The sequence below is a fragment of the Anolis sagrei genome, chromosome 2, assembly GCF_037176765.1.
Source record: "Anolis sagrei isolate rAnoSag1 chromosome 2, rAnoSag1.mat, whole genome shotgun sequence".
NCBI lineage: Eukaryota > Metazoa > Chordata > Lepidosauria > Squamata > Dactyloidae > Anolis > Anolis sagrei.
The window spans coordinates 48,603,497-48,631,089 of record NC_090022.1 but is presented as its reverse complement, the minus strand read 5'-3'; the positions used below and the strand labels follow the sequence as shown (position 1 = coordinate 48,631,089).

The 27,593-nt window shown below is 40.0% G+C and overlaps 1 protein-coding gene across 2 annotated transcripts in view; it reads right to left on the bottom strand.

Moving 5' to 3' along the window:
- The window catches only part of LMCD1 (LIM and cysteine rich domains 1), a 79,311-nt gene extending 64,833 nt beyond the window's left edge, over positions 1 to 14,478 (bottom strand). For both annotated transcript variants that reach the window (XR_009630841.2, XM_060766296.2), the window contains exon 1: positions 14,262 to 14,478. Coding sequence is in view for 1 of the 2 variants with exons in the window: in XM_060766296.2 (XP_060622279.2) it covers positions 14,262 to 14,288 (27 nt within the window). In the remaining variant the exon portion in view is untranslated. The remainder of the gene's footprint in view (positions 1 to 14,261) is intronic.
- Between the last annotated feature and the right edge of the window lie 13,115 nt (positions 14,479 to 27,593).

Below are 27,593 nucleotides of genomic sequence, written 5' to 3'. Positions count from 1 at the left end.
TAATTCTATGCATATCTACTATGGAGTAAGCCTGATGCAATTTTTTTGTCATTTCCTTCATAGGTTTATATGGTCTTTTATCTCTTGCTTGCAATCACTGACCACACACTGGTCTGTCAGGAAACCTCCATAGATCACATCTGGCTGACTGTTTGATCTGGAATCTTCACTTTGGCTCTTGACAACAGCATCAAGTACTGCATCTGTTTGCTGTTCATTGCAGCATTTACTGAAGTGTTTACATCCACATCTCCCTGCAACACTGGAATGATCACATTGCCATGAGCCGAGACAATGTTCTGGTACATTAACCGAGTACATATTTATTTGCTTGCCCAGAGTAATAGCAAGGCTTTGAAGAAAATCTTCTCCAGTATCTTGCAGGGAGGGTTAGATTACTTAAACTTGATTAGAAGTACAGAAAAGGAAGAATTATATTCAGAATGGCTATGTTGTGCTGGCAGAAGACTTGGTCAGGTGGGGGGAGTTACAAAATCAACAAAGACAAATTTAAAAGCAACTCATCCCCAGTACTACAACTTCCAAGGCATTTATCACACCTGGCCCAAAGCCAATGTCAGGCTATAGAAGCCATACTACATAATTCAGTCTACAACATGAGCAGCTACATGGCACAATAATCTTGCATACTAAAGTAATGTGAGAGTCTCTTTGAAACAGTCACAGAATCAGAGGAGTTGGAAGGGGCCACAAGGGCACTCCAGTCCAACCCCTGCCATGCAGAAGAACAGAATCAAAGCACTTTCAACAGATGGCCATCCATCCTCTGCTTAAAAGCTTCGCCATGCTCTGAGGCAGTATATTCCATGAAAGGGTGTGTAGAGATTTTGTGGGCAATTTTAAGCAAAAAGTATCCTGAGATACACAAGTGGTGTGTTTTTAAATGTGTACTGCACTGACTGACTGCTTTGCAAATCCAGACCTGGCCAATGGCAGATATTGCTGAAAGACATGTTTAGCAGTTCAGCTGAGACACAGGTCCCAGATTTTGTCATTTAAAAAAAACCCACACATTTTCAGTTGTTCTGCTAAAACTATGCAACTAATTTTCTTGAAGGTGCAATCTGAGAAAGGAGTAAAGGAGGCTTTATAATTTCCACTGAAACAAGTCATCGGCAAATTCAGTTTGCACAAATGCCATTTGATTTACTTTTTCTATCCTTTCAAGTTGGGTGGAAACTAGAGCTACTTCTCACAAGGCTGAGGCTTAAAAATCAGAGTCTTCTCCAGGATCTTGCAGAGAGGGTTGTATTATGTAGGAGGACTTTACAAATGACATCTTTCTAATGATTAAAAGGTAGTGTTTTCCCATCCTTGCCTGTAGGACACAAGTTAATATCCTGTATCTGCTATGTTCTGTGGTTGGCTTTCACACTGCAACATTTTATCTCTGTTTGCCTTCAAAAACCAAACCTTGGGCAGAACTATAAATAAATCTAGCTATAGCACTGTGGTGCTATCCATGTTCTAGAAAGAAATATGACATCTGAATCCTTTGAAATCAAGTTTTGACATTTGATGCTTGGAGGATTTAAAAACAAAACAAACACTTATTTCTCTTGAAGAAACTGTTTGAATTTAGTGGGACTGAATCATGAGCTTACATCTGTTTTTGGCACTATTAGTGTGTTTCCAATAATGTTCAGAGATGGAAGCCATTAAATTGTCTTAGTTTGAACATAAGGCTGCTCATTTCACATTTAATACAGGTCCTTTTAGCTTTGAAATGTCTGCCCTACCGAAGGCTTCTCTTTTATATATAATATGCTGCTAAAGGCATCAACAGCAATTACAGTGAGTGAATATTCAAAGTTTTAAGACTCCACTGCAAACCATAATGGATTACAGACTTCTTTCATACACTTGCTAAAATTGGCTTGGTGACATTGCCAAGCCAAACTCTGAGTTGACAGTAGTTCATCCCATGCCCCCAAAAGAAAATAGCCCTTTCCCCATCCAAGACATTAAGCCTGGACATGTGCCCAGCATTATGGTGCAATTCCAAGAAACTGGCTGATTTTGGTCTTCATTTTCAATAAGCTACAGATTTTCTATTTTCATAAGGTAGTGGCTGTTTGATTTTTTTTTTTTAGAATCATAGAGATGGAAGAGAACAAAAGAGCCACTTATTTTAAGCCCCTCCTGCCAGGCAGGAAAACAGAACCAAAGCACCCGCAACAGATGCCCATCCAGCATCTGCTTAAAAACATTCAGAGAAGAAGACTCTGCCAAACTCCAAGGCAGCATATTTCATTGTCAAACTGCTCTTGACTTCCGGAAGTTCTTCCTAATGTTCAAGTGGAATCTCTTTTCCTGCAATTTGAGTCAATTGCTCCATGCCTTAGCCTACAGAGCAACAGAAAACAAGCTTGCCCTCTCAATGTGGCATACATTCAAATATTTAAACACTGCTATCATGTCTCCTCTCAACTTTCTTTTCTCCAAGCTATTTATTTATTTTCCACATTTGTATCCCACCCTTCTCAACCTCGAGGAGGACTCAGGGCAGCCTTACAAAGACAACAATTCAATGCTGCATGTTCACACACATTGATAAATAATAGGGCTGGGCGGTTTCGTTTCATAATTCATTAAAAATTCGTTATTTTTTTGATAACGAAGCAGTAATGAACCATTCAGGAGCAACTAAAAAATGAAACGAATTTTTAAATTCGTTTCGTAATTGTTTTGAATTAGTTTTGTATTCGTTTCGTTATCGTTTTGAAATCATTTCGTTATTATTTCCGCATGTCTGGGGCAAGTTTTATAGTTGTTGTTTGTTTAATCAGTGAAAAAAAATTATAAATATCACACCAACAGTCAACAACAGAGGGAGAGGGAAGCTTAGAAGTTCCCCCTGTCCCATTTGGAAGTTTTTTAGCGTATTGCGCGGTCGCGTCCGCCATTAACGAATCGATTCGTTATTGTTTCGAAATTGTTTCGAAATTGTTTTGTAATTTTACGAAATTTTGTAAATATCGAACTTTTTTAAAGAAAAATTTCGGAATTCTTTTAAAAAACGAAATGCAAAAAACCCCTAAAAACGAATCGATTTTAGAAACAAATTTTTCTGTGGTTGCCCAGCCCTAATAAATAAACAAAAACATGAAAAACCAAATCCATTAAAAACATAACATTAAGCATAACAAACTAAACACACCCAGGTTTTTAAGCCATTCCTCATAGGACTTGATTTCCAAACCATTTTTGTTTTGGTTGCCCTCCTCTGAACACGTTCCAGCTTGTCAATATTCCTCTTGAATTGTGTTGCTCTGAATTGTACACAGTATTCCAGGTGAGGTCTGACCAAAGCAGAAGGGAGTGGGGCTATGACTTGCTCCATCTTGACACTATACTTCTATTGATGCAGCCTAGAATCATATTTGCTTTTAAACTGCTGCATCATACTGTTGACTCATGTTCAGCTTGTGGTCTACCAGGTCTCCTAGAACCCTTTCCCATGTATTGTTTTCAAGCCAAGTGTCACCCATCCTATATCTGTGCTTTTCTTTTTTATTGCCAAAGTGCCATGTATACATTTCTCCCAGTTGAAATTCATTTTGTTATTTTTGGCCCAGCTCTCTAATCTGTTAAAGTCATTTTTGATTCTGAACCTATCTTCTGGGGTATTGGTTATTCCTTCCAATTTGGTATTTTAAAAAGCAAATTAAAAAAGCCTTCTACTCTGTCATCCATGTCATTGATAAAGATATGTGAGTTTTGCTGTAAGTTCCTATTCTGATGATCTGGAATGCTATACTACTGCTACACAAGCCATCCATGGTGCTCACATTCCTTATTATTAAAGAATTTTGAAAAAAGAATATTCAGATTTCAGTCCCTCTGGAGGATCATATAATTAAGCTCTGACTATGCATCTTTGCTTTTCGTGTTCTGGATTCTATAGTTGGGAAATATTTGTGCACTATAGTTTCTTGCAGCATGGTATAGGTCTCCTAATCCCCATTGGAAGCTAGCCAAAAGAAAGACTTAATAGTTGGTTAGAAAAGTAGGCTATAGAGTTGCATCGGGAAACTTGCTAGACATATATGCATCCATGAAATTATATTGATATGGGGTGGAAGCACATCATTGCATCTCCTGGGCAGACACATCACAACAACAATATGGAATGAAGCCTTAATATAATCATGGCAGTTTTGCGCTAAAATTATGCTCACTTTAAAGCGGGTGGAAGACATCAGTTTTGGGGAGCTTTCGAGAATATGATGGATATGGACTGAACAACACAGGTTGTACATTGGCTTGGGTGACTACTTAATAAAGATAGCCTTAATGTAAGTGATGAACACACACATAGGCCGCATAGAAGAGAACCTAATTATATCAGAGAAAAGAGGGAACATTGAACAAAAGTGAATAGATCTTTTATAGAAAGAAAAATAAAAGCTAGTGGAGCGAAATAAAAAACAAACAAGCAAGCAAGCAAACAAACATGGAAACCTCTAGACAGTGTTGATAAGGAAAGAGGTGATCAACTGTTACAAATCCTGCTGAGGTCAAGCAATATATATTTGATAAAATCACCAAACAATCTTGGATAGCTTAGCTGGAGGCATCTGAAGGAGAAATGAAAAGATACTATATTAAATTCAACTGGAAACAAATGGGAGAGAAAAAAATCTGATGCAAGATTGGACAGAGATCAAGTGATGTTCTATAACAAATCACAATACACATGTGTTGCTGGACTGGTAGATGCAGTGACAAAAAGGGATTTTGTAATATAAACATGTACAAGATAAGGTTCAGAATTCCCAATGCCTAGTTTATGAGCCTGATAGTCTCATTCTCCTCATTCCATTGCAGTAGGGTTCAGGCTATTTTAACCTTATGTAAATAGAATCCTGATCATACTCTTTTCCAGTTATCCAAGTATTTTGAATGTATCCTATTCATGAAATAAAGGTTACATGTCTATTATATTAAACTCTAGCATAGCATAGGATCATCACCATCTTTATGGAAAGTGTCAGTGATTGACATTTTGAGTGTTATTTTACCTAGCAATAATATTTCATGATCCCCTTCTTAACCAAAGATGTACCTAGCTTTCACTTTCCCAGTTCCAAAATACTTTCTGCATTTTTATATATTTCAGATTTATAGTTCACTGTTCTTCCATGGTTGAAATGTATGATAGCATCTAACAACATGGGGAAAAAAACTACTACTAAAAACACAATTGCTGTATATGTATTAGAATACAAATTCAACTGGTTAGCAATAGCAAAACCGCATTGAGTTGCCTGTTTAGGCTGAAAAATGCGGTATAGAAATAAAGCAAATAAATAAAATAAATAATAAATATCAAACTTGAGGTAAAGTTAAAATAATTCAATATTCAATAAACCCTGCTCTTTAATTTTGTATTAATTAGTTATTTGAAACATTTATATTCTACCCTTCTCACCTCGAAAGGGACTCAAGGCGGAGCACAACATACAAGCGGCAAACATGCTATGTTGGGACATAAAATAACTATAAATACAAAAGCATTAAATCAATCATATCTACTTTTAAATCAGCTGTTAAAACCATCTCAAGACATCATGCTGGCTCCAGCCAGTGGAGTAGGTTCCCTACTATTGTCTCATTTCACTGCCCCAAAGGCTTGGTCCCACAGCCAGGTCTTTACCATCCTTCTGAAGGACAGGAAGGAGGAGACTGATCTTATCTTGCCAGAAAGGTATTCCATAGCCAGGGGGCAATCACTGAGAAGGACCTCTCTCTTGTCCCGCCAAACACGCCTGTGACAATGGCGGGACTGAGAGCTGGGCCTCCCCAGAAGGTCTTAGTCTTTACAGTGGTTTGTAAAGGGAGATGCGTTCAAACAGGTAATTTGGGCCGGGGCCATTTAGGGCTTTATAGGCCAAAGCCAGCACTTTGAATTGTGCCTGGTAGCAAACAGGCAGCCAGTGGAGCTGACGTAACATGGGAGTTGTGTGTACCCTGTATGCCACCCCTGTTATGACCCTGGATGCCTCTCATTGGACTATTTGAAGCTTCTGAGCAGCATTCAAAGGCAACCCCTTTGCCTTTGCAGTGCATTGTAGTAGTCTATCCTGGACGTAACAATAGATTTTGTCTGTCGAAATACCTAAACTCCATAAAGCCTCTATCACTATGAATGCAAACTATGGGTGCATCTATTCTACACAGTAGAATGCATTTAGGTCCATCTACATGGTAGATGGATATATATACATGGTACAATGTCTTTAGTACACATTTAGTATAATGTTGGAAACTGCTTTGAGTTCCCTTAGGAGGAGAAAAACAGTATATAAATGCAGTAAAAATAATTAATATAGTTTAACACCATGTTAATTGATATGCCGTAATGCTATAAAATGAGATTTGTAGTTTACTGAGGCATCAACACTCTGGAAAAGAACTCATAGACCTTGTGAAATGATGACTCCCAGGATTCCATAGCATTGAGCCATGGCGGTTAAACCGGTTTCAAACTATTAATCCAATAATGTAGATGCAAAATGTTGTCTGATAGAATTGCATTTATCAGACAAAATAACTTCAGATACCCAAACTCTGTTATTACATTTATTTGAACATAAATAAGAAGTATACTAAAGTAATAGTTTTATCCCACTGTAGAGCTTGGCGATTATGCTGGGGAAAGTGGAAGGCAAAAGGAAGAGGGGCCGACCAAGGGCAAGATGGATGGATGGCATCCTTGAAGTGACTGGACTGACCTTGAGGGAGCTGGGGGTGGTGACGGCCGACAGGGAGCTCTGGCGTGGGCTGGTCCATGAGGTCACGAAGAGTCGGAGACGACTGAACGAACGAACAACAACAGAGCTTGGCACTAACAAGTAACTTAGAGCCCTTCCACACAGTTCCCTGTTAACAAGTAGCTTTCTAATTAAAAGGGTGTAGAAGAAAAGATTTTGAACATAACACAACCTAATTTGGAACAACACCAGGGGTTATTTGGTGCAAATTGTTTTTAAGGCTGTTTCCAGAGACATTTAAAGTTTGATGCTATAATCTCATCCTAAGATTTTACTTGTTTAAAAACTCAAAAGCACTTAGCAATCATAAGTACAACACAATGAAAGATATTTTTGGCAATGTAACAGTAACACAATACTTTTGCTCTCCCTGTGAATTTCATATAACAAATTAGTTTTTGAAAGAAACTTTTCAAGCTCTGCCCTTTCTGTGAAGCAGTTGCCTTTGGAGGATGTCACTCCCTCACTTTTCAAGATACAGTTGCCAAATTTAAGATCCCATCTTTTCATTAAGGACCCTTCCAGACAGCCCATATATCCCAGGATTTAATCCCAGGTTTTCTGTTTATCCTCATTTTATCTAGCAGTGTGGACTCATATAATCCAGTTTAAAGCAGAAAACCTGGGACCAGATTCTGAGATATAGGGCTGTCTGGAAGGGTCCTAAGATACAGAGGAGACAAAATAGATTTTCAAAAGCTGTTGTTTTCCCCCAAAACAACAAACAAACCTACAACCTGTCTTTCACAATGACAAACTGTTGTTTTGAGAGAATGCATTTATTTAATTCCTAGTTACATAATTGTAAGATCAATGAATACCACAATTAAAAAGATAGGTGAGAAGTCAACAACCTGCCTCTTTGGCCATTGAAAAAGAGTAAGAGAGCACATAGTCCAATAAATGAAACTACAGCAGCCTTTCATATTTGTTAATTTGACTTTTGCAAATTTGATTATGGATTTGATTTAAAATGTTCTTGATACTTAATGGAAGTGATGCATATATAGCATTTCAAGACAAAAAGAGCATGTATTTTACCCCAGGTGCATCTACACTGCAGAATGAATGAAGACTGACACCATTAGAACTGCCATGGCTCAATGCTATAGAAACATGGGGGGCTTTCCACACAGCCCTATATCCCAGAATATCAAGGCAAAAAATCCCACAGTATCTGCTTTGAACTGGGTTATCTGAGTCCACACTCAGATAATATTGGATTTTCTGCCTTTATATTCTGGAATATAGGACTATACAGAAGGGCCCTGGGAGGCACCAGCTTTCTTTGGTAAAGAAAGCTAAAGATTGTGTTAAACTACAATTCCCATCATAGCATTAATCTACAGCGGTTAAAGTGTATTAATTCTACAGCATAGGTGCACCGCTTGTTACAATTGATCAATATTGTTATAAACCTGTAGTAGCTTAGAATCCTTCCATACAGCTGAATAAAATCCCACATTATCTGCTTTGAACTGGGATATACTGCAGTGTGGACTCTGATATTCCTGTTCAAAGCAGATATTGTGTCTTGATATTCTGGTTTATATGGCTGTGTAGAAGGGTCCTTAGAAGCTGTCAAGGTGTTAACTTACATTGGTAAATAAAAACAAATTATCCAAAGAATCTATACAGGCTCTGTTTCATATTCAAGGCAAGTTCCCAAAAACTGAAAGGCCTTCCAGACAGGCCCTATATCCCATGATCTGATCTCAGATTTTCCACTTTAAAGTGGCTTATATGAGTTGTCACTGCCAGATAATCTAGGTTAAACAGAAAACCTAGGATCAGATCCTGAGATATAGGGCCTGTTTGGAAAGGCCTTGCTTACAGGCAGTCCTGAGTTACAATCATCTGACTTACAAATGACTCTTAGTTACAAACGGGGGTGAGACATAAGAAAGTGAGAGAAATCCATCCCTTGGAATGGAAATTCATCCCTGAAGGAGTTATCATGGGGAAAAAGTGTCTCCACTGAAGGTTGATCACCAATCCTTGTTTCCACAACATGCCATTTTTTTTTCAAAATCCAATTATCACAGAGACCGAAAGTGAGGCGAAATCTTCTGAACAAGGGCACAGACCACAAAACAAATGTCACAAATCTGTCTCTCTCTTTCTCTCTCTGACCCTCTTTCTCCCTCCCCCTCTGGCTAAAGATACTCTTAAATTGTATGTGTTCCAAATTACAAACAAATTCAACTCGTAACTTGGGGATTGCCTGTATTCTTACTTTCTGAATCAATCGCTATTAAAAGCAATCTTTCCCACACTGGCACCTAAACAACAAATGCCAGCAACCAACCTACACTTATCCAACAGTTCAATAGCATTTCATTATAAAAAGCACACCTTAAGTAAATATTCAATCTGCAGTGTTGGTTTGAACTCTGCATGGTTTACATAGAAATTAGGCCAATTAATTTCTGTGAGATACAAAGCAGAGTAAGTACACTTTGGACAACACACCCTTTATTACTGTTGTTATTACTTCAAGACCCTATGTTGACCTAACGTAAACCTAGCAAGGGGTTGTGGACCCCAAGATTTTATCAGAGAAGGTTTGTCATGGCCTTTCTCTGAGGTTGAGACTGTGACTTGTCCAAAGACCCCCAATAGGATTCCAGGGGCATGAATAGATTTGCACCCTGGCCTATAGAGTTAAACCAAAGTCACTACACCACACTGGTTCTCACTTCCGTTATATAGCAGTGGTCTTAATCTGTGGGCAGCAGACCACCAGTGGCCCGCAAGCTTCCCTCCTCTATTTATTTATGACAAGATGATGGAATTGGACAATACTTTTTCTAACAAGGAGACGCTAATGATGTTGTTTTTATTCTGTTGTGGTTTTATAATGTTTTAATTTGTATTATGATATAATGTGTACTGATTTGTTGTAAACCACCTTGAAGGGTGGTATATTGTTTGGATAATATGTTAATTGTTAATTGTTGTTACATTATTGCATTGAATTATTGCTGTTTTTACTGGTTGTGAACCACTGTGAGTTGCCCTCGGGCTGAGAATGGCGGTATATAAGTAAAGTAAAGTAAAGTAAAGTAAAGTAAATAAATATAGAAATACAGTAAATAAATATATAAATATTTTATTTCCTCTCCTTTTGCATTGCCTGTCACTCCTTCCCTGTCACTGACCATGGCATATGTTCTGTATCAGAAACTAGAGCTGATGTGGTCTATCCAGTGCAATTTTCTGAATCAGCACCCCAAAGTGAATCTAAAGTTGACCAAGAACTGATTTGTAACTCTGTTGGTACTAATGCTGGAGAGTAGTCCCTGGTAAAAAAAAAAAAAAAAAGGTTGGGAACCACTGCTTTAAAGGATCAGTTTTCTATGGTTTGTTTTCCCCCTTCGCTGAAAGGAAGGTCCAATAAGCACAACACAATTACCCTATTAAAGGTGGTATATGAATGTCATTTTCAGAGCTACTCTAACAGATTCAAATTGCTGGACTGCAATGAGAGTTAAAATGAGTTTTGTTTTGCATGGGTGGGCTCTTTTTGTTTCTTTTTTTGGATAGATTCTTAAACGGTGCTACTTGAAAAATCCCACAGCTCTTTTCCACATGGTTTGTGAAGGAAGCTGTGTTCAAGCTGCAAGGTAGAGCAACTGAAACGCCTCTCCTTTTTATGAGCATGACCTGTAACATTCTATAGCACCCAGAGAGCCAGGCACCAGGCCAACCCATTAGTCTACCGAATGAGGGGCAGAACTTTACAATTTTACAACCTATACTTTCTGGTATAGGATGCAGTTTTAAGCGGGCAGGAAGGGAAGGGGGAGAAATCCACAGGAGCTGGAGAAAACTGTGGCAGTCCAAGCCAAGGCAGTACAATGCCTGCCATTCATTCCCAATATTAAAATCGAAAGCTGTAACACCATCCATCCCAACATGGCTTTCCCAAACCTCATTGATGACAAGCAAACTTTTGCTCTCTGTTGGGCTATATCAATGAAGCAAGTCGCCTATCCCCATGGGTGCATCTACAGTTGGCCCTCTGTATCCACAGATTCAGCAACCATGTATTCTGCCAACCACAGCTAGAAAATACTCCAAATAAATTAAACTCTCAAAAGGCAAACCATTATTTTGCTATTTTATAACCTGGAGGCCCCTTTCCTACACCATCACATATAATGGGATAAGCATCCACTGATTTTGGTATCGACATGGACTTATGGAACCAACCCCCAATGTAGAAAAAAAAACCCGATGTAGAAAAAAACCCCTCCTAATTAGCTTAATTAGATTTATCACCACGTTATGAGTTTATATCCAGATCAAAAGTGAGAACTATGTAGTCTTCCAGATATTCCTGAACTAATTCCCTGTACATTGCTGGCAATAAGGAAAAATCCTGGGAGATGCAGTCCAACAGCAAATGGAGCGAGGACTCAAGGAAGAAAATCACAAATTTTAAACTTGTGTCTTATGTTTAACCTTTTAATATGTATTTTTAGAATTATGTTTTAATATGTGCATTTTGTATAATGTTTTTAGATGATTGCATGTTTTTAGCAATGTCGTAAACCACCTGGATGCATGAGGAGAGGGGGGTAGGAAATAAAAGAATAATAATAATAATTATTATTATTATTATTATTATTATTATTATATCATCCATTTCATTTCAAAAGGTGCATCTATATTGCAGAATTAATGCACTTTAACTGCCACCATGGAACCCTGGGAGTTGTAGTTTCGAGGCAGCAGCACTACTTGCCAGAGAAGGCTAAAGACTTTTTAAAAATACTATTTCCATGATTCCATAACATTGAGCCATGGCAGTTGGATTTGTCTCAAACAGCATTCCTTCTGAACACAATCTTCCCGTAATTACAGAAAGCAAAAGAACTTCAGATCCCCAAAGCTTGTATTTTGGTCACAAATAGGAAAGGCATGAAAGTAATAGTTCTACACACTCTAGAGCTTGGAGCTAACAATTAACTTAGGCTCCTTCCACACAGCTGTCTAACAACCCCATTATCTGCTTTGAGCTGGATTATATAGTAGTGTGGACACAAATAACCCAGTTCAAAGCAGATACTGTGGATTTTCTGCCTTGATATTCTGGTTTATATGGCTGTGTGGAAGGGCCCTAAATTGGCTGCAACATGTACCTTTCTAATTAACAAGTGGAACAGAAGACATCTTAAACACAACTGAACACAACTTGGAACAAAAAATAAAGTGCTATTTGGTGAAAATTAATGTTAAGGCTATTTTTAGAGGCATTTTAAATTGGATGCTAACATCTTGAAATATAATAAAGAAAATCATAATTCTTAACTCATAGATAACTCATGCTATACTAATAATTATAACATATTGTATGTACCTATAATATTGATCATAATATTGTAATACAATATAATACTAATGATATAACAATATAATATAATAATTATATATTTTATATTGCATGTAATATTACTAATAATATTGCAGCATAGTGTATAGTATACTGTAGTAATATATAATATTAATATTGTGTTGCCGAAGGCTTTCATGGCTGGAATCACTGGTTTGTTGTAGGTTTTTCAGGCTATATGGCCATGGTCTAGAAGCATTCTCTCCTGACATTTTGCCTGCATCTATGTCAAGCATCCTCAGAAGTTGCTCAGACCTGACATCCTCAGACCTCACAACCTCTGAGGAAACTTGCCATAAATGCAGGTGAAACGTCAGGAGAGAATGCTTCTAGAACATGGACATATAGCCCGAGAAACCTACAACAACCCATTAATATTGTGCTGTGCTAATAGTATAATATATTGTGCTAGTGGTCCCCTGCCACGCGTTGCTGTGGCCCAGTCTGGTGATCAGGAAAATAAAGTAATGACAAAGTGTTGGTTTTTAATATATGGAATGATTTTATGCTTGTGGGTAAACAGTATTTCTTGCTGTTTCTTTGCCAGTGTTGATGTGGAGATTGTCTGGTTTGCCTACTCTGGAACAGGCAACATATAATTGTCCTTCTTTAGGGGTCCCTTTCAAATCTTTGATAGTGCATCTGTCATACACACATATATGTGTGTGTGAATGGCTGGATGACCCTTTGTCAGGAGGGCTTTGATTATGTTTTCTTGCCCTGGTGAAGGGAGTTGGTCTGGATGGCCTTAAGGCAGCATTTCTCAACCTGGGAAGTCAAGACCCCCGGGGGGGGGGTCACCAGGGTGGTGTCAGCTGGGTCACCAAAGACCACCAGAAAACACAGTATTTTCTGTTGGTCATGGGGGTTCTGTGTGGGAAGTTTGCCCCAATTCTGCCGTTGGTGAGGTTCAGAATGATCTCTGATTGTAGGTGAACTATAAATCCCAGTAACTACAACTCCCAAATGTCAAGGTCTATTTTCCCCAAACTCCATCTGTGTTTATATTTGGGCATATTGAGTATTTGTGCCAAATTTGGTCCAGATCCATCATTGTTTGAGTCGACAATGCTCTCTAGATGTAGGTGAACTACAACTCCCAAACTCAAGGTCAATACCCACCTGTGTGCCAAGTTTGGCTCAATTCCATCATTGGTGGAGTTCAGAATGCTCTTTGATTATAGGTAAACTATAAATCACAGCAACTACAACTCCCAAATGACAAAATATTTGGGCATATTGAGTATTTGGGCCAAGTTTGGTCTCGATCCATCATTGTTTGAGTCCACAGTGCTCTCTAGATATAAGTGAACTACAACTCCAAAACTCAAGGTCAATGCCCACCAAACCCTTCTAGTGTTTTCTGTTGGTCAGGGGAGTCCTGTGTGCCGAATTTGGTTCAATTCCGTCATTGGTGGAGTTCAGAATGCTCTTGGATTGTAGGTGAACTATAAATCCCAGCAACTACAACTCCCAAATGACAAAATCATAATGTTTTGAGTGATGGTCACTCCTTGTGTTGTGAGACGTTTTGTTGCCAAATTTGGTGTGATTTTATTCATTGGTTCTTTTCTTTTTAAGGTACTCATTACGCACAGAGCATTTTATATATATAATAGAAGAAAGAAGATGTACATAGAACTTGTAAGCTGCTCTGAGTCTCCAAGGGTGGGATATAAATGCCTTAAATAAATAAATATTAATTAGAGGTCACTTCACCTCTCAGACTGCATCTACACTGTGGAATTAATGCACTTTAGCTGCCATGGAAGTATGGGATCTGCAGTTTGGTGAGGCACCAGCCTTCTTTGGCAGAGGAGGCTAAAGTCCTTGTAGAACTACAACTCACGTGACTTCAGAGGCTGGATGGCCATCTGTCAGGAGTGATTTGAATGCAATATTCCTGCTTCTTGGCAGGGGGGTTGGACTGGATGGCCCATGAGGTCTCTTCCAACTCTTTGATTATATGATTCATAGCCCTGAGCCATGGCAGTTAACATGGTATCACACTGCATTGAGGTTACAATGATGAAAGGAAGGAAAGAAAAATCAAAATCCTGGCTTACCTTTTGGATTCCTGAACTCAGATCCATTCCTCAGCCCACCTGGTTCGACTTCTTTGACTTCTTCGTACTGGAATCAGCCTGCAGTGAGGCAATAGAGCAGCGACTTCAGGCAGAACTAGCAACGAGAGTGTCTCTGCCTGCAAAAAAGGCTCACCAAAAGGTAGAACTTCAACCCACTCCACTTTGCAGCCGGAGGCGCACACAGAGTCCCTTTAAATTGGAAACTCGAAAACGCCGCCGGCCAATCAGGGGAGAGCGGCGAACTTTTCCATCCAATAGACAGCGAGGCTTTAATCCTTCAGTTCTGAGCTGGCTTTTAACCCTGGGGGGGGGGGGGGAGGCAGGGCGGGGAATGAATGGAGCAGCCCTTGCTCTGACTCAGGCGGCGCCTTTTTTTGCCCTTTTAAAGGGATGGCAGCCCATTCATTCGGGAAAAGAGGAAATGAGTGTGTGTTGTGGCGGGAGTCCCGGCGGGAGGCTGTGCCCTCGGGATCCCAAAATAAATCCTGACCTCAGCCGTGCCTCTTGGCCCCTGCCCCGCCTCTGCCTCTCCCTCAGGATGTAGATCAGTGACTCCCAACTCCAGGGATCTCTGGCCATTGACTCCAGTGGGCGACTCTATTGGGAGCTGAAGTTCAAAACACCTAGGTCAGGTGTGGGCAAACTTTGGCCCTCCAGGTGTTTTGGACTCCAACTCCCACCATTCCTAACAGCCTACCGGCTGTTAGGAATGGTGGGAGTTGGAGTCCAAAACACCTGGAGGGCCAAAGTTTGCCCACGCCTGACCTAGAGAATCTGATATGGTAATTATTGTTATTTCAAACACAACAAGATGAGCCCAAAGGTTATGAAAGTGTCAATGAATTATAGGGGAAGAAATGTTTTCTCTCTAGCATGGGTGTCAGTGTTAGCAAGGTGCTGGATGGCTGGTAAGTCACTTTACTTACTTCGGCAATCCCTCGTGGGACAAGTAGGATAGTCTTCCATGATCAGTATTCTTGTGGATCCGTAGGTGCAGGGGTGGCTCAACCCATTACGCAAAGTAAGCATTCGCAGTATAGGGGCGCTCTTGAGGCGCTCTTGGGGGAAAATAGACCTTGACATATGCAAGTTGTAGTTACTGGGATGTATAGTTCACCTTCAATCAAAGAACATTCTGAACTTCACCAATGATGGAATTGAATATGGCACACAGAACTCCCACGACGAACAGAAAATACATATCAGTGATTGGTTTGGGGGGGGGGGATACTGTTTGCTTACCATTGCTTACAGTTGAAAATTACCTAGGGCCACCTCTGCGTAGGTGGCTGTGGAGCCCTATTCTTGATCTGCATCTTCTCCCACAGTGAGGGCATTGGTTTCCAGGTGGAAGGCGGTCTCGGTCAGGGTTGGCTTGACGCGCCTTCCTCCTGGCACGTTTCTCTCTTTCACCCTCCATTCATGCCTCTTCAAATTCTGCAGCACTGCTGGTCACAGCTGACCTCCAGCTGGAGCTCTCAAGGGCCCCCTCCATGGACTGTCACCTTGTTGTGGTGAGGGGGCTTGTGTGTTTCAATGAACCTGCGGGCACAACGACTGAAGTCATGCGCTCCCAGGAGTGGCCACGGGGGAGGTTCCAGACCAAGCACAGTCCGAAGACCCAAAGACCTCAACGGTGGAGCAAGCGGAGGATAATATGATACATGCTGCAATGGCTGTGAAGGCAGAAGAGGGCTGCAACAGATTGAGAAGCCATGGTCATTGTGTTAAACTACACCACCAGTGGAGCCTCACTCTGTGAAGACTGATCAGTTGTGCACTGACCTCCACACATTAAAAAAAACTAACGCACAGGCATCTTCCAAAATCCCAGTGGTAAGTCACTACAGTACAGCTGAATTGTAGTCAAAGGGAACTTAATGGGAAGGGTAAGGTATGAAAGGTAAAGCATTTTGAGGTAAAGGTAAACTGCCCTGAGTCCGCCTCGGGGAGATAGATAAAGTTGTCTATTGTTGTTGTTGTTGTTCATTTGTTCAGTCGCTTCTGACTCAAGGCACTCTCAGAACTTTCCTCCAACACCACAGCTCAAAAGCATCTATCTTCCTTCGCTCAGCCTTCCTTAAGGTCCAGCTCTCACATCCGTAGGTTACTACAGGGAATACCACTGCTTTGACTATGTGGATCTTTGTTGCCAGTCTGATGTCTCTACTCTTCACTATTTTATCAAGAATTGGACATTGCTCTCCTCCCAAGAAGTAAGTGTCTTCTGATTTCCTGGCTGCAGTCTGCATCTGAAGTAATCTTTGCACCTAGAAGCACAAAGTCTGTCATGGCCTCCATGTTTTCTCCCTCTATTTGCCATAGGTGTGAGGCCACCACCAAGAAGGCCCTGTCCCTTGTCTCCGCCAAGCACATATAGTTATATGATAATTATAGCCCTATTGGATCGTGAGAACACCAATCCACAAGTGAGCCATACTTCTGTCAAATTAACCCACTTTCCGAAACTTTTGTTTTCTAGAAGTTTTTTTCTTATCTCAATCAAGGTGTATCTGCAGCCCTCCAGGAGTTTTGGACTTCAACTCCCACAATGGAATTGAAGTCCAAAACACCTAGAAGGCCGAAGTTTGCCCATGCCTGATCTACTAGGTAGAATTCATGCAGTATGACATTTTAACTGTCATAGCCCAATGCTATGATATCCTGGGATTTGTAGTTTGGTGAGGCACCCTCACTCTGGCAAAGAAGGCGAAAGACCACGTCAAGCTAGAACTCCCATGATTCCATAGCTCTGAGCCATGGTGATTAAAGCGTCCTCAAAACTATATTAATTCTATAGTAAAGATGAATTCCTAATTGTACAAAGAATAGGCTGGAAGTGAAGAAAAGTGTAGAATGCTTTCCTAGGGCACATCTAGCCACAACATGTGTGTGTGGAGAAGAGCAAACCATAGACCACTGACTACAATGTAGCCTGAGGCCTGCCACATGCACAATGGAGGACCTTCTTACCAGAAGCACTCAAAGTGGCCAGCTTCTGGTTAAAGGAAATTTAGTATAATGCCAAGTTTTTAACTTTGTGGATTTTAAACTTTGTTTGTGGTTTTTATATACATTATAACTGTATTCTCAATTCATTTCTGATACGACAAATAAATATCTAGGCAGACTGAAACATTGTACTCACAGATGCTCGGATCCTGACACACAAATCAAGAATAAGTTGCTTGCTATGTGTTTCTTGGGGATTTAAGGCCCTTCCACAAAGCCATATAACCCACAATATAAAGGCAAAGAATCCCACAATACCTGCTCTGAACTGGGTTATCTGAGTACACACTGCCATATATTCCAGTTCAAAACAGATAACGTGGGGTTTTATTCAGCTGTATGAAAGGGGCCTTAATCTGTTTTTTAAAAAAACTTTGGCTTTTCTCCAGCTGTTTTTACAGAACTGAGACTTTTCATCACGTGGTCATCCCTCCAGGCAGCATTGCTTTCCTTGTATATCAGCATTAGTGCACTCCTGTTTAAGAGAAACACATATTTGCAGGAAAACATGCACACACACAAAAGGGCCAGTCACGTCCATGTGGCTAAAAATAATGCAAAGGATTGGAAATGCGGAGCAGTTGCTGATGGCAAGATGAGTTTTATCAGGGGGAAAAGTGTGGTGCATTTTGAGCTGGATTATTTGAGTCTACTCTGCTATATAATCCAGTTCAAAGCAGATAATCTGGATTTTATATGGTAGTATAGAAAGGATCATACTTCAGGAAATAAAGCTCAACTGCTCACTGGAGGGAAGGATATTAGAGGCAAAGATGAAGTGCTTTGGCCACATTATGAGAAGACAGGAAAGCTTGGAGAAGATAATGATACCGGGGAAAATTGAAGGGAAAGGGAAGAGGGGCCGACCAAGGGCAAGATGGATGGATGGTATTTGTGACATCACACAAGGAAATAAAGATAGAAACTTCCAAGCAGGAGGGACCTTTCTTTTGTTATCCCACCACTGCCACTATAATTACGTGATGAACGAAGACAAACTGACAGGCAAATGGGGCAATGACATTGGTATGAGACTTGAATGAGGAGAAAGGTTTGACTTTTAAAATACTGTTTGTATGTGACACTTCCCTGTGTAACCCAATACTGTAATGGATCCAGCTCTAAATGATCTTCAGCCATTTTCCTTGAAGTAAATCTTCACTTCATTAACTTGACACAAGTCTTTATTGTAAGAATTGAATAAAAATATTTATTTAAGCATTCTCAGGCACACAAAGCGTATTGGTTACACTATATTTTCCTCCACAGTACTTCTTAGATACTGTTACAGTTAACTTTTATTATCATGAACACTTGAAACAGTTTCTATATAACTTCCAGAATGGCTTATCTTTTTACTAGCCTGGTTTAGTAACTTCCTTCACTTAAAAAAGTAATTCTTTCTCAGTCTCCTGATTGGGTCACTTAAATCCTATAATTTATTCACCTTAGTAATAGGTTAAATGTAAAAAAAATTCTCAGAGAACACTTTTTTCCTCAGTCTTACTGACTGACAGTTAGGCACAGTTTCTCCTTTCATTTACTTCAGCTTTCCACTGAAGACACAATACAATACTGGGAACTCCTTTCCCCTAGCTCACAAGCTTGTTTCTAATTCAGAACTGGTTCATTTAACACTCTAAATATCAAGGCTGAAGACATAAACTCCTTGATCTCCAACATAACCAGAACCAACCTTCCTTTAGCTCACCAGGCTAAAAACTCTTCCCTTTAGCTCCTTGGCTAAAGATTGGCTAACATTTAAAAATGTCCACTCTTACATTGGTGGTTAGCTCCACCCCTTTTCCTCCCTAGTTCTGCTGAAATAGATACATTTCTACTGCAGGCTCCATTACTATGGCAACGCATCAACCAAGCAGCTGTAGCTAAGGCTCGTCTGCACTTGCCATATACTAACATTAATAAACATATTCAAAATTTATAATACAATTAGATATTTCAATACAGTATCATTGAAGTGACTGGCTTGACTTTGAAGGAGCCAGGGGTGGCAACAGTCAACATGGAGCTCTGGAGTGGGCTGGTCCATGAGGTCACAAAGGGCCAGAAGCAACTGAACGAATAAACAATAACAGAAGGGGCCATAGGACCCTTCGACATAGCCATATAACCATAATATCAAGTCAGAAAATCCCACAATATCTGCTCTGAACTGGGTTATCTGAGTCCACACTGCCATATATTCCAGTTCAAGGGGCCTGGTACAACCTCTTCCAGCAGTTTATTCCACTACCTAGGTGGTGGAAGAAAAAGTCCTCTGGATGACATGACATTTGCCAAACTATTCTTGACTGATGGAAGTGAATGTACCCCAAAGGGTCTCAGTATACAGGACAGATTATATGGAAAGATCCAAACCATGTAGGTTTTTAAAAGTATAATCAACACTTTTTATTTTGCATGGAAACTAATTGGCATCCAGTGAAGGAATTTTAGTATTGATATAATATAGTCACTCATTGATATACCGGTAACTAATCTGGTTGCTGTGTTTTGAACTAACTGAAGTTTCCAGACTTGGTGTATCGATAACTCAGTGTGTAGTACATTGAAGAAATTCAGTCTTGAGGCTACCATCCTGTGCACTACACTCTTTCCCTTTCCCTTAGTAAATACATGGGATGGGGAAGGGGAGAGAGGAATGTTCTGTGAAACCAGTTTTTAACTATTTTAAATAGCTTTAACTGTTTTTAAATTGTCTCCATTGCTCAGTGGTTTAATAGTGTTTTAATCTTATTATTCTTATCATTTTAAACACTTGTAAACTGATTTATTGCATGCTGCTCTGAGAACTGCAGATATAGTGCAAGATATAAACATTTCAATAAAGAAATCATTCTTTACTGCAAAGAACCAAAATTCTTGGAATAATAGTTTCCTGTCTTGCCCTTGTGTTTTTAATTTTATATATGACTTTTTGGCAATTAAATGTAGGGAATGCACTTTTAGTGGGGTTGGCAGTGGTAACCGAATCTGAATGAACATACATACAGTAGCAGTTGCTGTATTATCCAAACAGACTCAATATATGCAAGTAGGGAGACATTGCTAACCTTAGGTGGATGACGGTGATTCAAAAAGGAGAATATTCTTTAACTATGGAGGCATTGCAAACAGTCCAGAATACTGGAAAATCAGTGGTTTGAGTCATATGGAGAATCCCCACAGACAGAGGAAACTCTCCGCTTGACAAAGGAACAACAGAAAAGGATAGCCACTAGTAACTAGTCTATTTTACTTTACAAAGAACTGTGATAAAAAAATAATCTGGGGACAGTTGAGGAACTCAAAGGAACTACCTGAGGATGAGAAGAATGTCATATATGTCATTCCTTTTGATGTAGATATGATTATGTTTTGGGTCTGGTTGTGTTATTTTGTCCTGGTGTAGTTTTTACATCATTGAATGTTTGACAATATTTGTTGTTAACTATTCTGAGACCCCTCGGGGAGATGGAGTGGGTGTAAATAAAGATGATGATGGTGATGATTACTATTATATCACAAGAACAAATTTTGGCACTTCCAAAGAATTTTACCCATTTAGAGGAACTATGGAAACATGTGCTTCTTTTGCACTGTCTACAGTATCTAGGATACATGGATCACGGATTCCAGCTGAAAATTATGGTAGTGTTGTTAGCTGCCTTCAAGTTGACTTTGACCTGTGGCTTCCCTAATTGAGTCTACCCACCTGGAATGTTAGTCCTACTGCCTTCTACTTCGCCAAACATTATTGCCTCTTCTGGTGTGTCATGTCTTCCCATGATGTGGCCTATGTATGATGGCCTCAGTTTAGTCATCTTGACTAAGCATCAGGCCTGATGCTCTCACACTCATTTATTTGTCCTTTTTGCAGTTGATAGTATTGATAGAACTCTTCTCCAGTATCCATTCCAAATGAACTGATTTTCTTCCTATTTATCTATCTATCTAGTATCTAAGATAAAAACAAAGGTTTCCCTTGACATTAAGTCTACTAATGTCTGACTCTGGAAGTGGTGTTCATCTCCATTTCAAAGTTGAAGAGCCAGTGTTGTCTGTAGACACCTCCAAGGTCATTTGGCCAGCATAGAGTGCCATTATTTATTTATTTATTTATTTATTTGATACACTTGTATACCGCTAATATCTCAGCCTGTGCGGCGACTCATTGCGGTTTACAACTTGTTAAAATACAATAGTCACTTAAAAATATAAAATAAGATATCAAAATACAAGACATAAAACATACATAGTATGAACATACTTAGTATCGGGCCACCAATACAAGTCGAAAACATCTCATAGTTAAAATCGTAATTCAGTTCGTTATCCATGGTTGCAAGTCCATGGTCAAAATAACCTTACATCGGAAATTAATTAAAAACTTGCTCGAACATCCAAGTTTTTAGATTTTTCCGAAATGCCATTAGCGAGGTGGCTGATCTTAGTTCAATAGGGAGGGCATTCCAAAGCCGGGGGGCCACCACAGAAAAGGCCCTATCTCTCGTTCCCGCGAGCCGCACCTGTGAAGCAGGCGGGATGGAAAGAAGGGCTCCTCCTGAAGATCTTAGGGTCCTGGTGGGCTGATAGGCCGAGATACGTTCGGATAGGTATGTAGGGCCAGAACCGTTTAGGGCTTTAAAGGTCAAAACCAGCACTTTGAATTGGGCTCGGTAGCTGATCGGTAGCCAATGGAGCTGGTACAGCAGAGGAGTTGTGTGCTCCCTGCGCCCTGCTCCTGTTAATACCATGGCTGCCGCCCGTTGGACTAGTTGAAGCTTCCGGGCCGTCTTCAAAGGCAACCCCACGTAGAGAGCGTTGCAGTAATCAAGGCGGGATGTAACCAGAGCATGGATTACCGTGGCCAAGTCATTACCTTCCAGCAGAAGCGTTACCTATTGATCTACTCACATTTGCACATTTTCAAACTGCTAGGTTGGCAGAAGCTGGGCCTAAAAGTGGAAGCTCAACTTGTTGCCCGGATTCGAGCCACCAACCTTTTGGTCAGCAAGTTCAGCAGCTTAGCGGTTTAACCTTCTGCACCACCAGGGGGTCCTGGTGATAGATAGGGGACCTATCTGTTTGTCTGCCTGTCTGTCTGTCTATCTGTTGCCTTTCTACCAAAGTGAGACATAAGGCAGCTCACAGATAAAATCATATTTTTTATTGTCCAGTTTTCACAACTATACATAGAAATGGGAAATATGACGGCATGAATCATTCTAACTTTAGTATCTAGTGATATATCTTTACACTTCGGAATACCATCTAGTTCTTTCATAGTTATTAGAATACATATTCAGAATAATGTGTGAACACCTCAGAGGTGTCATATAAGGGGAAAAGACGATTGAGAGCAGCCAACATAGGTCAGGAGTATTAATTAGCATCAGGGTTTAAGGCTGGGATTGAAACAACAAACACTCTCAGTTGTTGTTGGACTGCAGATTCCAGCAGCCACTGCTGACATAACCAATTAGGAAGAATACTGAGAAGGAAGGAACATCTAATTCCAAAGACCCAGATTATATATATATGAGAAAATTATATGGGTCTTTGGAACTAGATCTAAAGTTTTTTTAAAAATAAGTTTTTTCTGTGTAAACGTTCAAGATGATTAAGCATTCTCCTTCCTTTGAGAATATTCACCCCCATTTTCGACTAAACAATCTTCTGTAATCACTCTTATAAGACAGGAAATGTTCAAATGGGTATCACATTTGTTTTATGTTCCCACTTTCTGCAACAGCCTTGAACCTAAGAGAATAGGAAATTCAGTCCAAAAAAGTTTCTCTGTTCTGGAGTCAAAACATACTTTTTGAGGAGTTTTAAAGGTGGGCCAGAGTCCAAAACAGAATTTATTTTCTTCATCTGTAGCCTGCATATTATTTCTCTTCCTACAAAAAGGCCCCAAACTAAACCATTTCCCTTTTAACAGACTTCCATTTCATGCAGTTATGCCTTACTCAAATATCTTTCAGATGGTAATGTGAAGGGAAAGGAAAACAATTTTGTGGTTAGTTTTTTTTTCATTCAAAAAATTAAAAATAAGTTGTAGCCACTTTTTAAAAGGTGTACTTTTGTTCTTTGAATTGTAATCTCAGTACCTGAATGCTGTTGGCAAACGGTGTATGCACCTGTAAACACTCCCTCTTTGTTGTCTGATACTCTATTCAATCTAGTATGCTGCCACCATCTGTGAGGTACTAGGCTATGCTGCCACCAATTAATAAGGGTTTCCTATTGAGTTTATTAATGGATTCCCTTATTTTCAAATAGATTCACTGCTACCGCTCTGTAGTGTTTCTTTTAGTGTGTAGTGGGTTTTTTTCTTTGAAATAGTACACTGAAACTTGAGTTACTAAAACAAGAACAAGTTTATTTGGAGTATGGAAGGGTCTTAATGGTTTCAGAGTTCACTTCTCCTGAGGTATAAAGCTTCACGAGTTACAGTTACAACAAATCTTAAGATAACTTTAGGATGTCTTTTACTTCACCAACTAGTTATTTAGTCTAAATATGTTTCCTTATTTGACAGATTAACTAAATCAGCTAATGCCCTAGTCTTCCTTCAGCTCCCTGCTGAAATAAAGATTCCCAGTGAGAGTTCTTCTCCTATTAGCACACAGCTAAACCACAAACCTAAATAAGTCCCCTTGACTTATTTAAATCATTCAGGCTAAAAGCTTTCCCTTAGTTTGGTTCACCACATGTTTGAACCACCTTCCCTTTGGCTCGATGACCAAAGGACTGAAGCCTCAAAATGTCTGCTTCTGGTGAATGCAGTTGGCTCCACCCCTTTCTCCATGGCAACCTAACTCAGAGTGCTAAGCTTGGTCCCATCCCCCTAGTTCTGCCATTTCTCAATGGTTAACCCTTTATGTACATCCATAACTGTCTTTTACCTCCTGAACACATACCTAGAATAATATTCAACCATCTAAGCATATATATATATATATATATATATATACACACACACACACACACACACACACACACACACACACACACATACAATCATATTTAACTGTAGAGACACATATACATAACTACGCTTAACTTACAGTTAAAAATCAATGCTTCATCACAGCATCACACTGAAGGAAAATCCTACTGCTTTGAGTTAGACTGCTATTCTATGTCCGCTCATCTGGAAACAAGTCCGATCAAACTTAGTGGTAGTGACATACATTATGAATATTCTTTATCTAAAATGCTTGGCAACAGAAGTGTTTAAGATTTCAGATTTGTACATAATGAGATATATTGGAGATGAGACCCATGTCTAAATATGAATCATAGAATCATAGAGTTGGAAGAGACCTCATGGACCATCCAGTCCAACCCCCTGCCAAGAAGCAGGAATATTGCATTCAAATCACCCCTGACAGATAGCCATCCAGCCTCTGTTTAAAAGCCTCCAAAGAAGAAGCCCCCACCACACTCTGAGGCAGAGAGTTCCACTGCTGAACGGCTCTCACAGTCAGGAAGTTCTTCCTCATGTTCAGATGGAATCTCCTTTCTTGTAGCTTGAAGCCATTGTTTGGCATCCTAGTCTCCAGGGAAGCAGAAAACAAGCTTGCTCCCCCCTCCCTGTGGCTTCCTCTCACATATTTATACATGGCTAATATCATATCTCCTCTCAGCCTTCTCTTCTTCAGGCTAAACATGCCCAGCTCCTTAAGCCGCTCCTCATAGGGCTTGTTCTCCAGACCCTTGATCATTTTAGTTGCCCTCCTCTGGACACATTCCAGCTTGTCAACATCTCCCTTTAATTGTAGTGCCCAGAATTGGACACAGTATTACAGGTGTGGTCTAACCAAGGCAGAATAGAGGGGTAGCATGACTTCCCTGGATCTAGACACTAGACTCCTATTGATGCAGGTCAAAATCCTTTTTTTTTTTTGCTGCCTCGTCACATTGTTGGCTTGTGTTTAACCTGTTGTCCATGAGGACTCCAAGATCTTTTTTACACGTACTGCTCTCAAGCCAGGTGTCCCCCATTCTGCATCTTTGCAATTTCATTTTTTCTGCCTAAGTGAAGTATCTTGCATTTGTCACTGTTGAACTTCATTTTATTCGTTTTGGACCATTTCTCTAATATGTTAAGATCATTTTGAATTCTGCTCCTGCCTTCTGGAGTATTGACTATCCCAATTTGGTGTCGTTTGCAAACTTGATGATCATGCCTTCTAACCCTTCATCTAACTCATTAATAAAGGTGTTGAATAGGACCAGGCCCAGGACAGAACCCTGCGGCACTCCGCTCATCACTGCTTTCCAGGATGAAGAGGAAGCATCAATGAAGTTCATTTGTGTTTCATATACAGCTTGCAGTCATAGCCTGAAGATAATTTTATACAATATTTGAATTATATTTGCATGAAACAAAAATGTGTGTACATTGAACCATCAGGAAGCAACGGTGTCACTACCTTAGCAATGCCTGTGGACAATTTTGGATTTCAGAGTATTTTGGAATTCCAGTCAGTATAGTAAGACTGGGAATTGTTTCACTCTTAAGATGTTATTGGACTGCAGATCCCAGGAGCCCCACATACAATATATCATGATAGACAACTGTAGCTATTTCTGTACCAGCTAATTACTGAAATGAATTATGTGCTATGTAGCATCTATAAATTTTTTTATCCCTGACCTGTTAAAGCAGGTCTGGTCACATGTGCATCTGCCTACTTTTACAGACAGTGGTGCCCTCCTAGAACACCACACCCACTGATACTTTTTCCAGGAAGTATAAGCTCCCAGGAGTCATGATTCTTTTTAAAACATGGCATAGGGCCATACATCTTGATTAAGAGTCCTGGTGCCCCCCTCCAAATCCCAGAAGTGACACCTAGTCATCACCAGTTATGAAAAATAGGGTATTTAGGAATAGGCAGCAGCCTGCACAATTGTCCCACTCCCACCTGGGATTGATAGAACATTAAAAAGGATGCAGCCCTTTTAGAATAGATTAAATCTCTTTTCCAATTGGATTAATTTTCCCATCTGCAATCATTTCGTCTGGATTATACTTCATTTCATTGGCTGTGATCCAGCCAGGTATATCACAGCCCTTGCTTCCTCTAAATCAGCTAAAATGGGGAGTTATTGCCAGACGAGAGAAAGAGCTGTATCAGCATTTTTACAACATCTCACTTCAGATTTCCAAAAGACTTCACTCAGAGGCATCACTTATATGTTGAAGGGCTTGGGGACAGAACCATCATAGCATTAATGATATGGGGCAAAGCTGTAGCCTAATAATGCAACCCACCAACACCCATAATTGGTTCTCCAAGTTGGAATGAACCCCCAGAAATCAGCACCTGCAATCTCCAACCTAGAGAACCTATCCAGAAAGAAACCATGGTAGATTGTATCAAATATAGTTAAATATAGGCCAATTAACATTAATAGGACCACATTCCCATTGCCTTTCACCCAGTGTAGGTTAAACCATTCAATCAATCAAAACATTATCAATGCTTAAGCCAAGTCTGAACTCCAGTTGGTGCTTGGAGCTGCATAAAACCATCTGATAGTTATTGCAACATATATTTGTGCCCCTTCATCACAATTTCAGTATTTTGTACAACAAACTGTGGACTGGATGTCAGGTATATTAATAGGATGCAGAATTATTACATGAAGGCTTATAATCAAGATACAGCAATACCTTGACATATGAGTTTAATTTGTACTGTGACCAAGCTCATAACTCTGTTCATACATCAAAGCACATTTCCCCATTGAAATGCATTGAAATGTTACTAATCTATCCTAAAGCTCAGTCACAGAACAAATTAAACCCATTTTCCAAGGCCCTTCAGGCTTCAGGGACTTCAACCAGGCCTCCCTTCCTCCCTCCTTCCCTCCCTTAGTGGCTCCCTCTTGACCTCCCAGCCAGTATTTGCCCTTCAGAGGCAGGGAGAGAAAGGTCTCAAGTCACCCACGCCAAGGCTCCTCACTCCCTCCTTCCCTGCAAACTTGGTCTGCCTTGGGGACCGTCTTCAGCTCTTCTCGCTGCTGCCGAGTCTTCCTTCAAGTCCCCTTGCCAGCCTTGCATGGCCTGCTCCAAGTCCAAATGACAGTGGAGTCTCTCAGGGGGTAGATGGAGTGATTGACCCTCTGGCTGTTCTTTCTCTGCCTCAGTCTTCCGACATGGCCGCCATCCTGGAAGGGGCTCATATCTCTGATTTGGCTCACATGTTGAATAAAAAAAAATGAAAAGCTCACAAACCTCATAAGTTGAGGTTCCACTCTATGTGTATTTCTTGCTAAAAT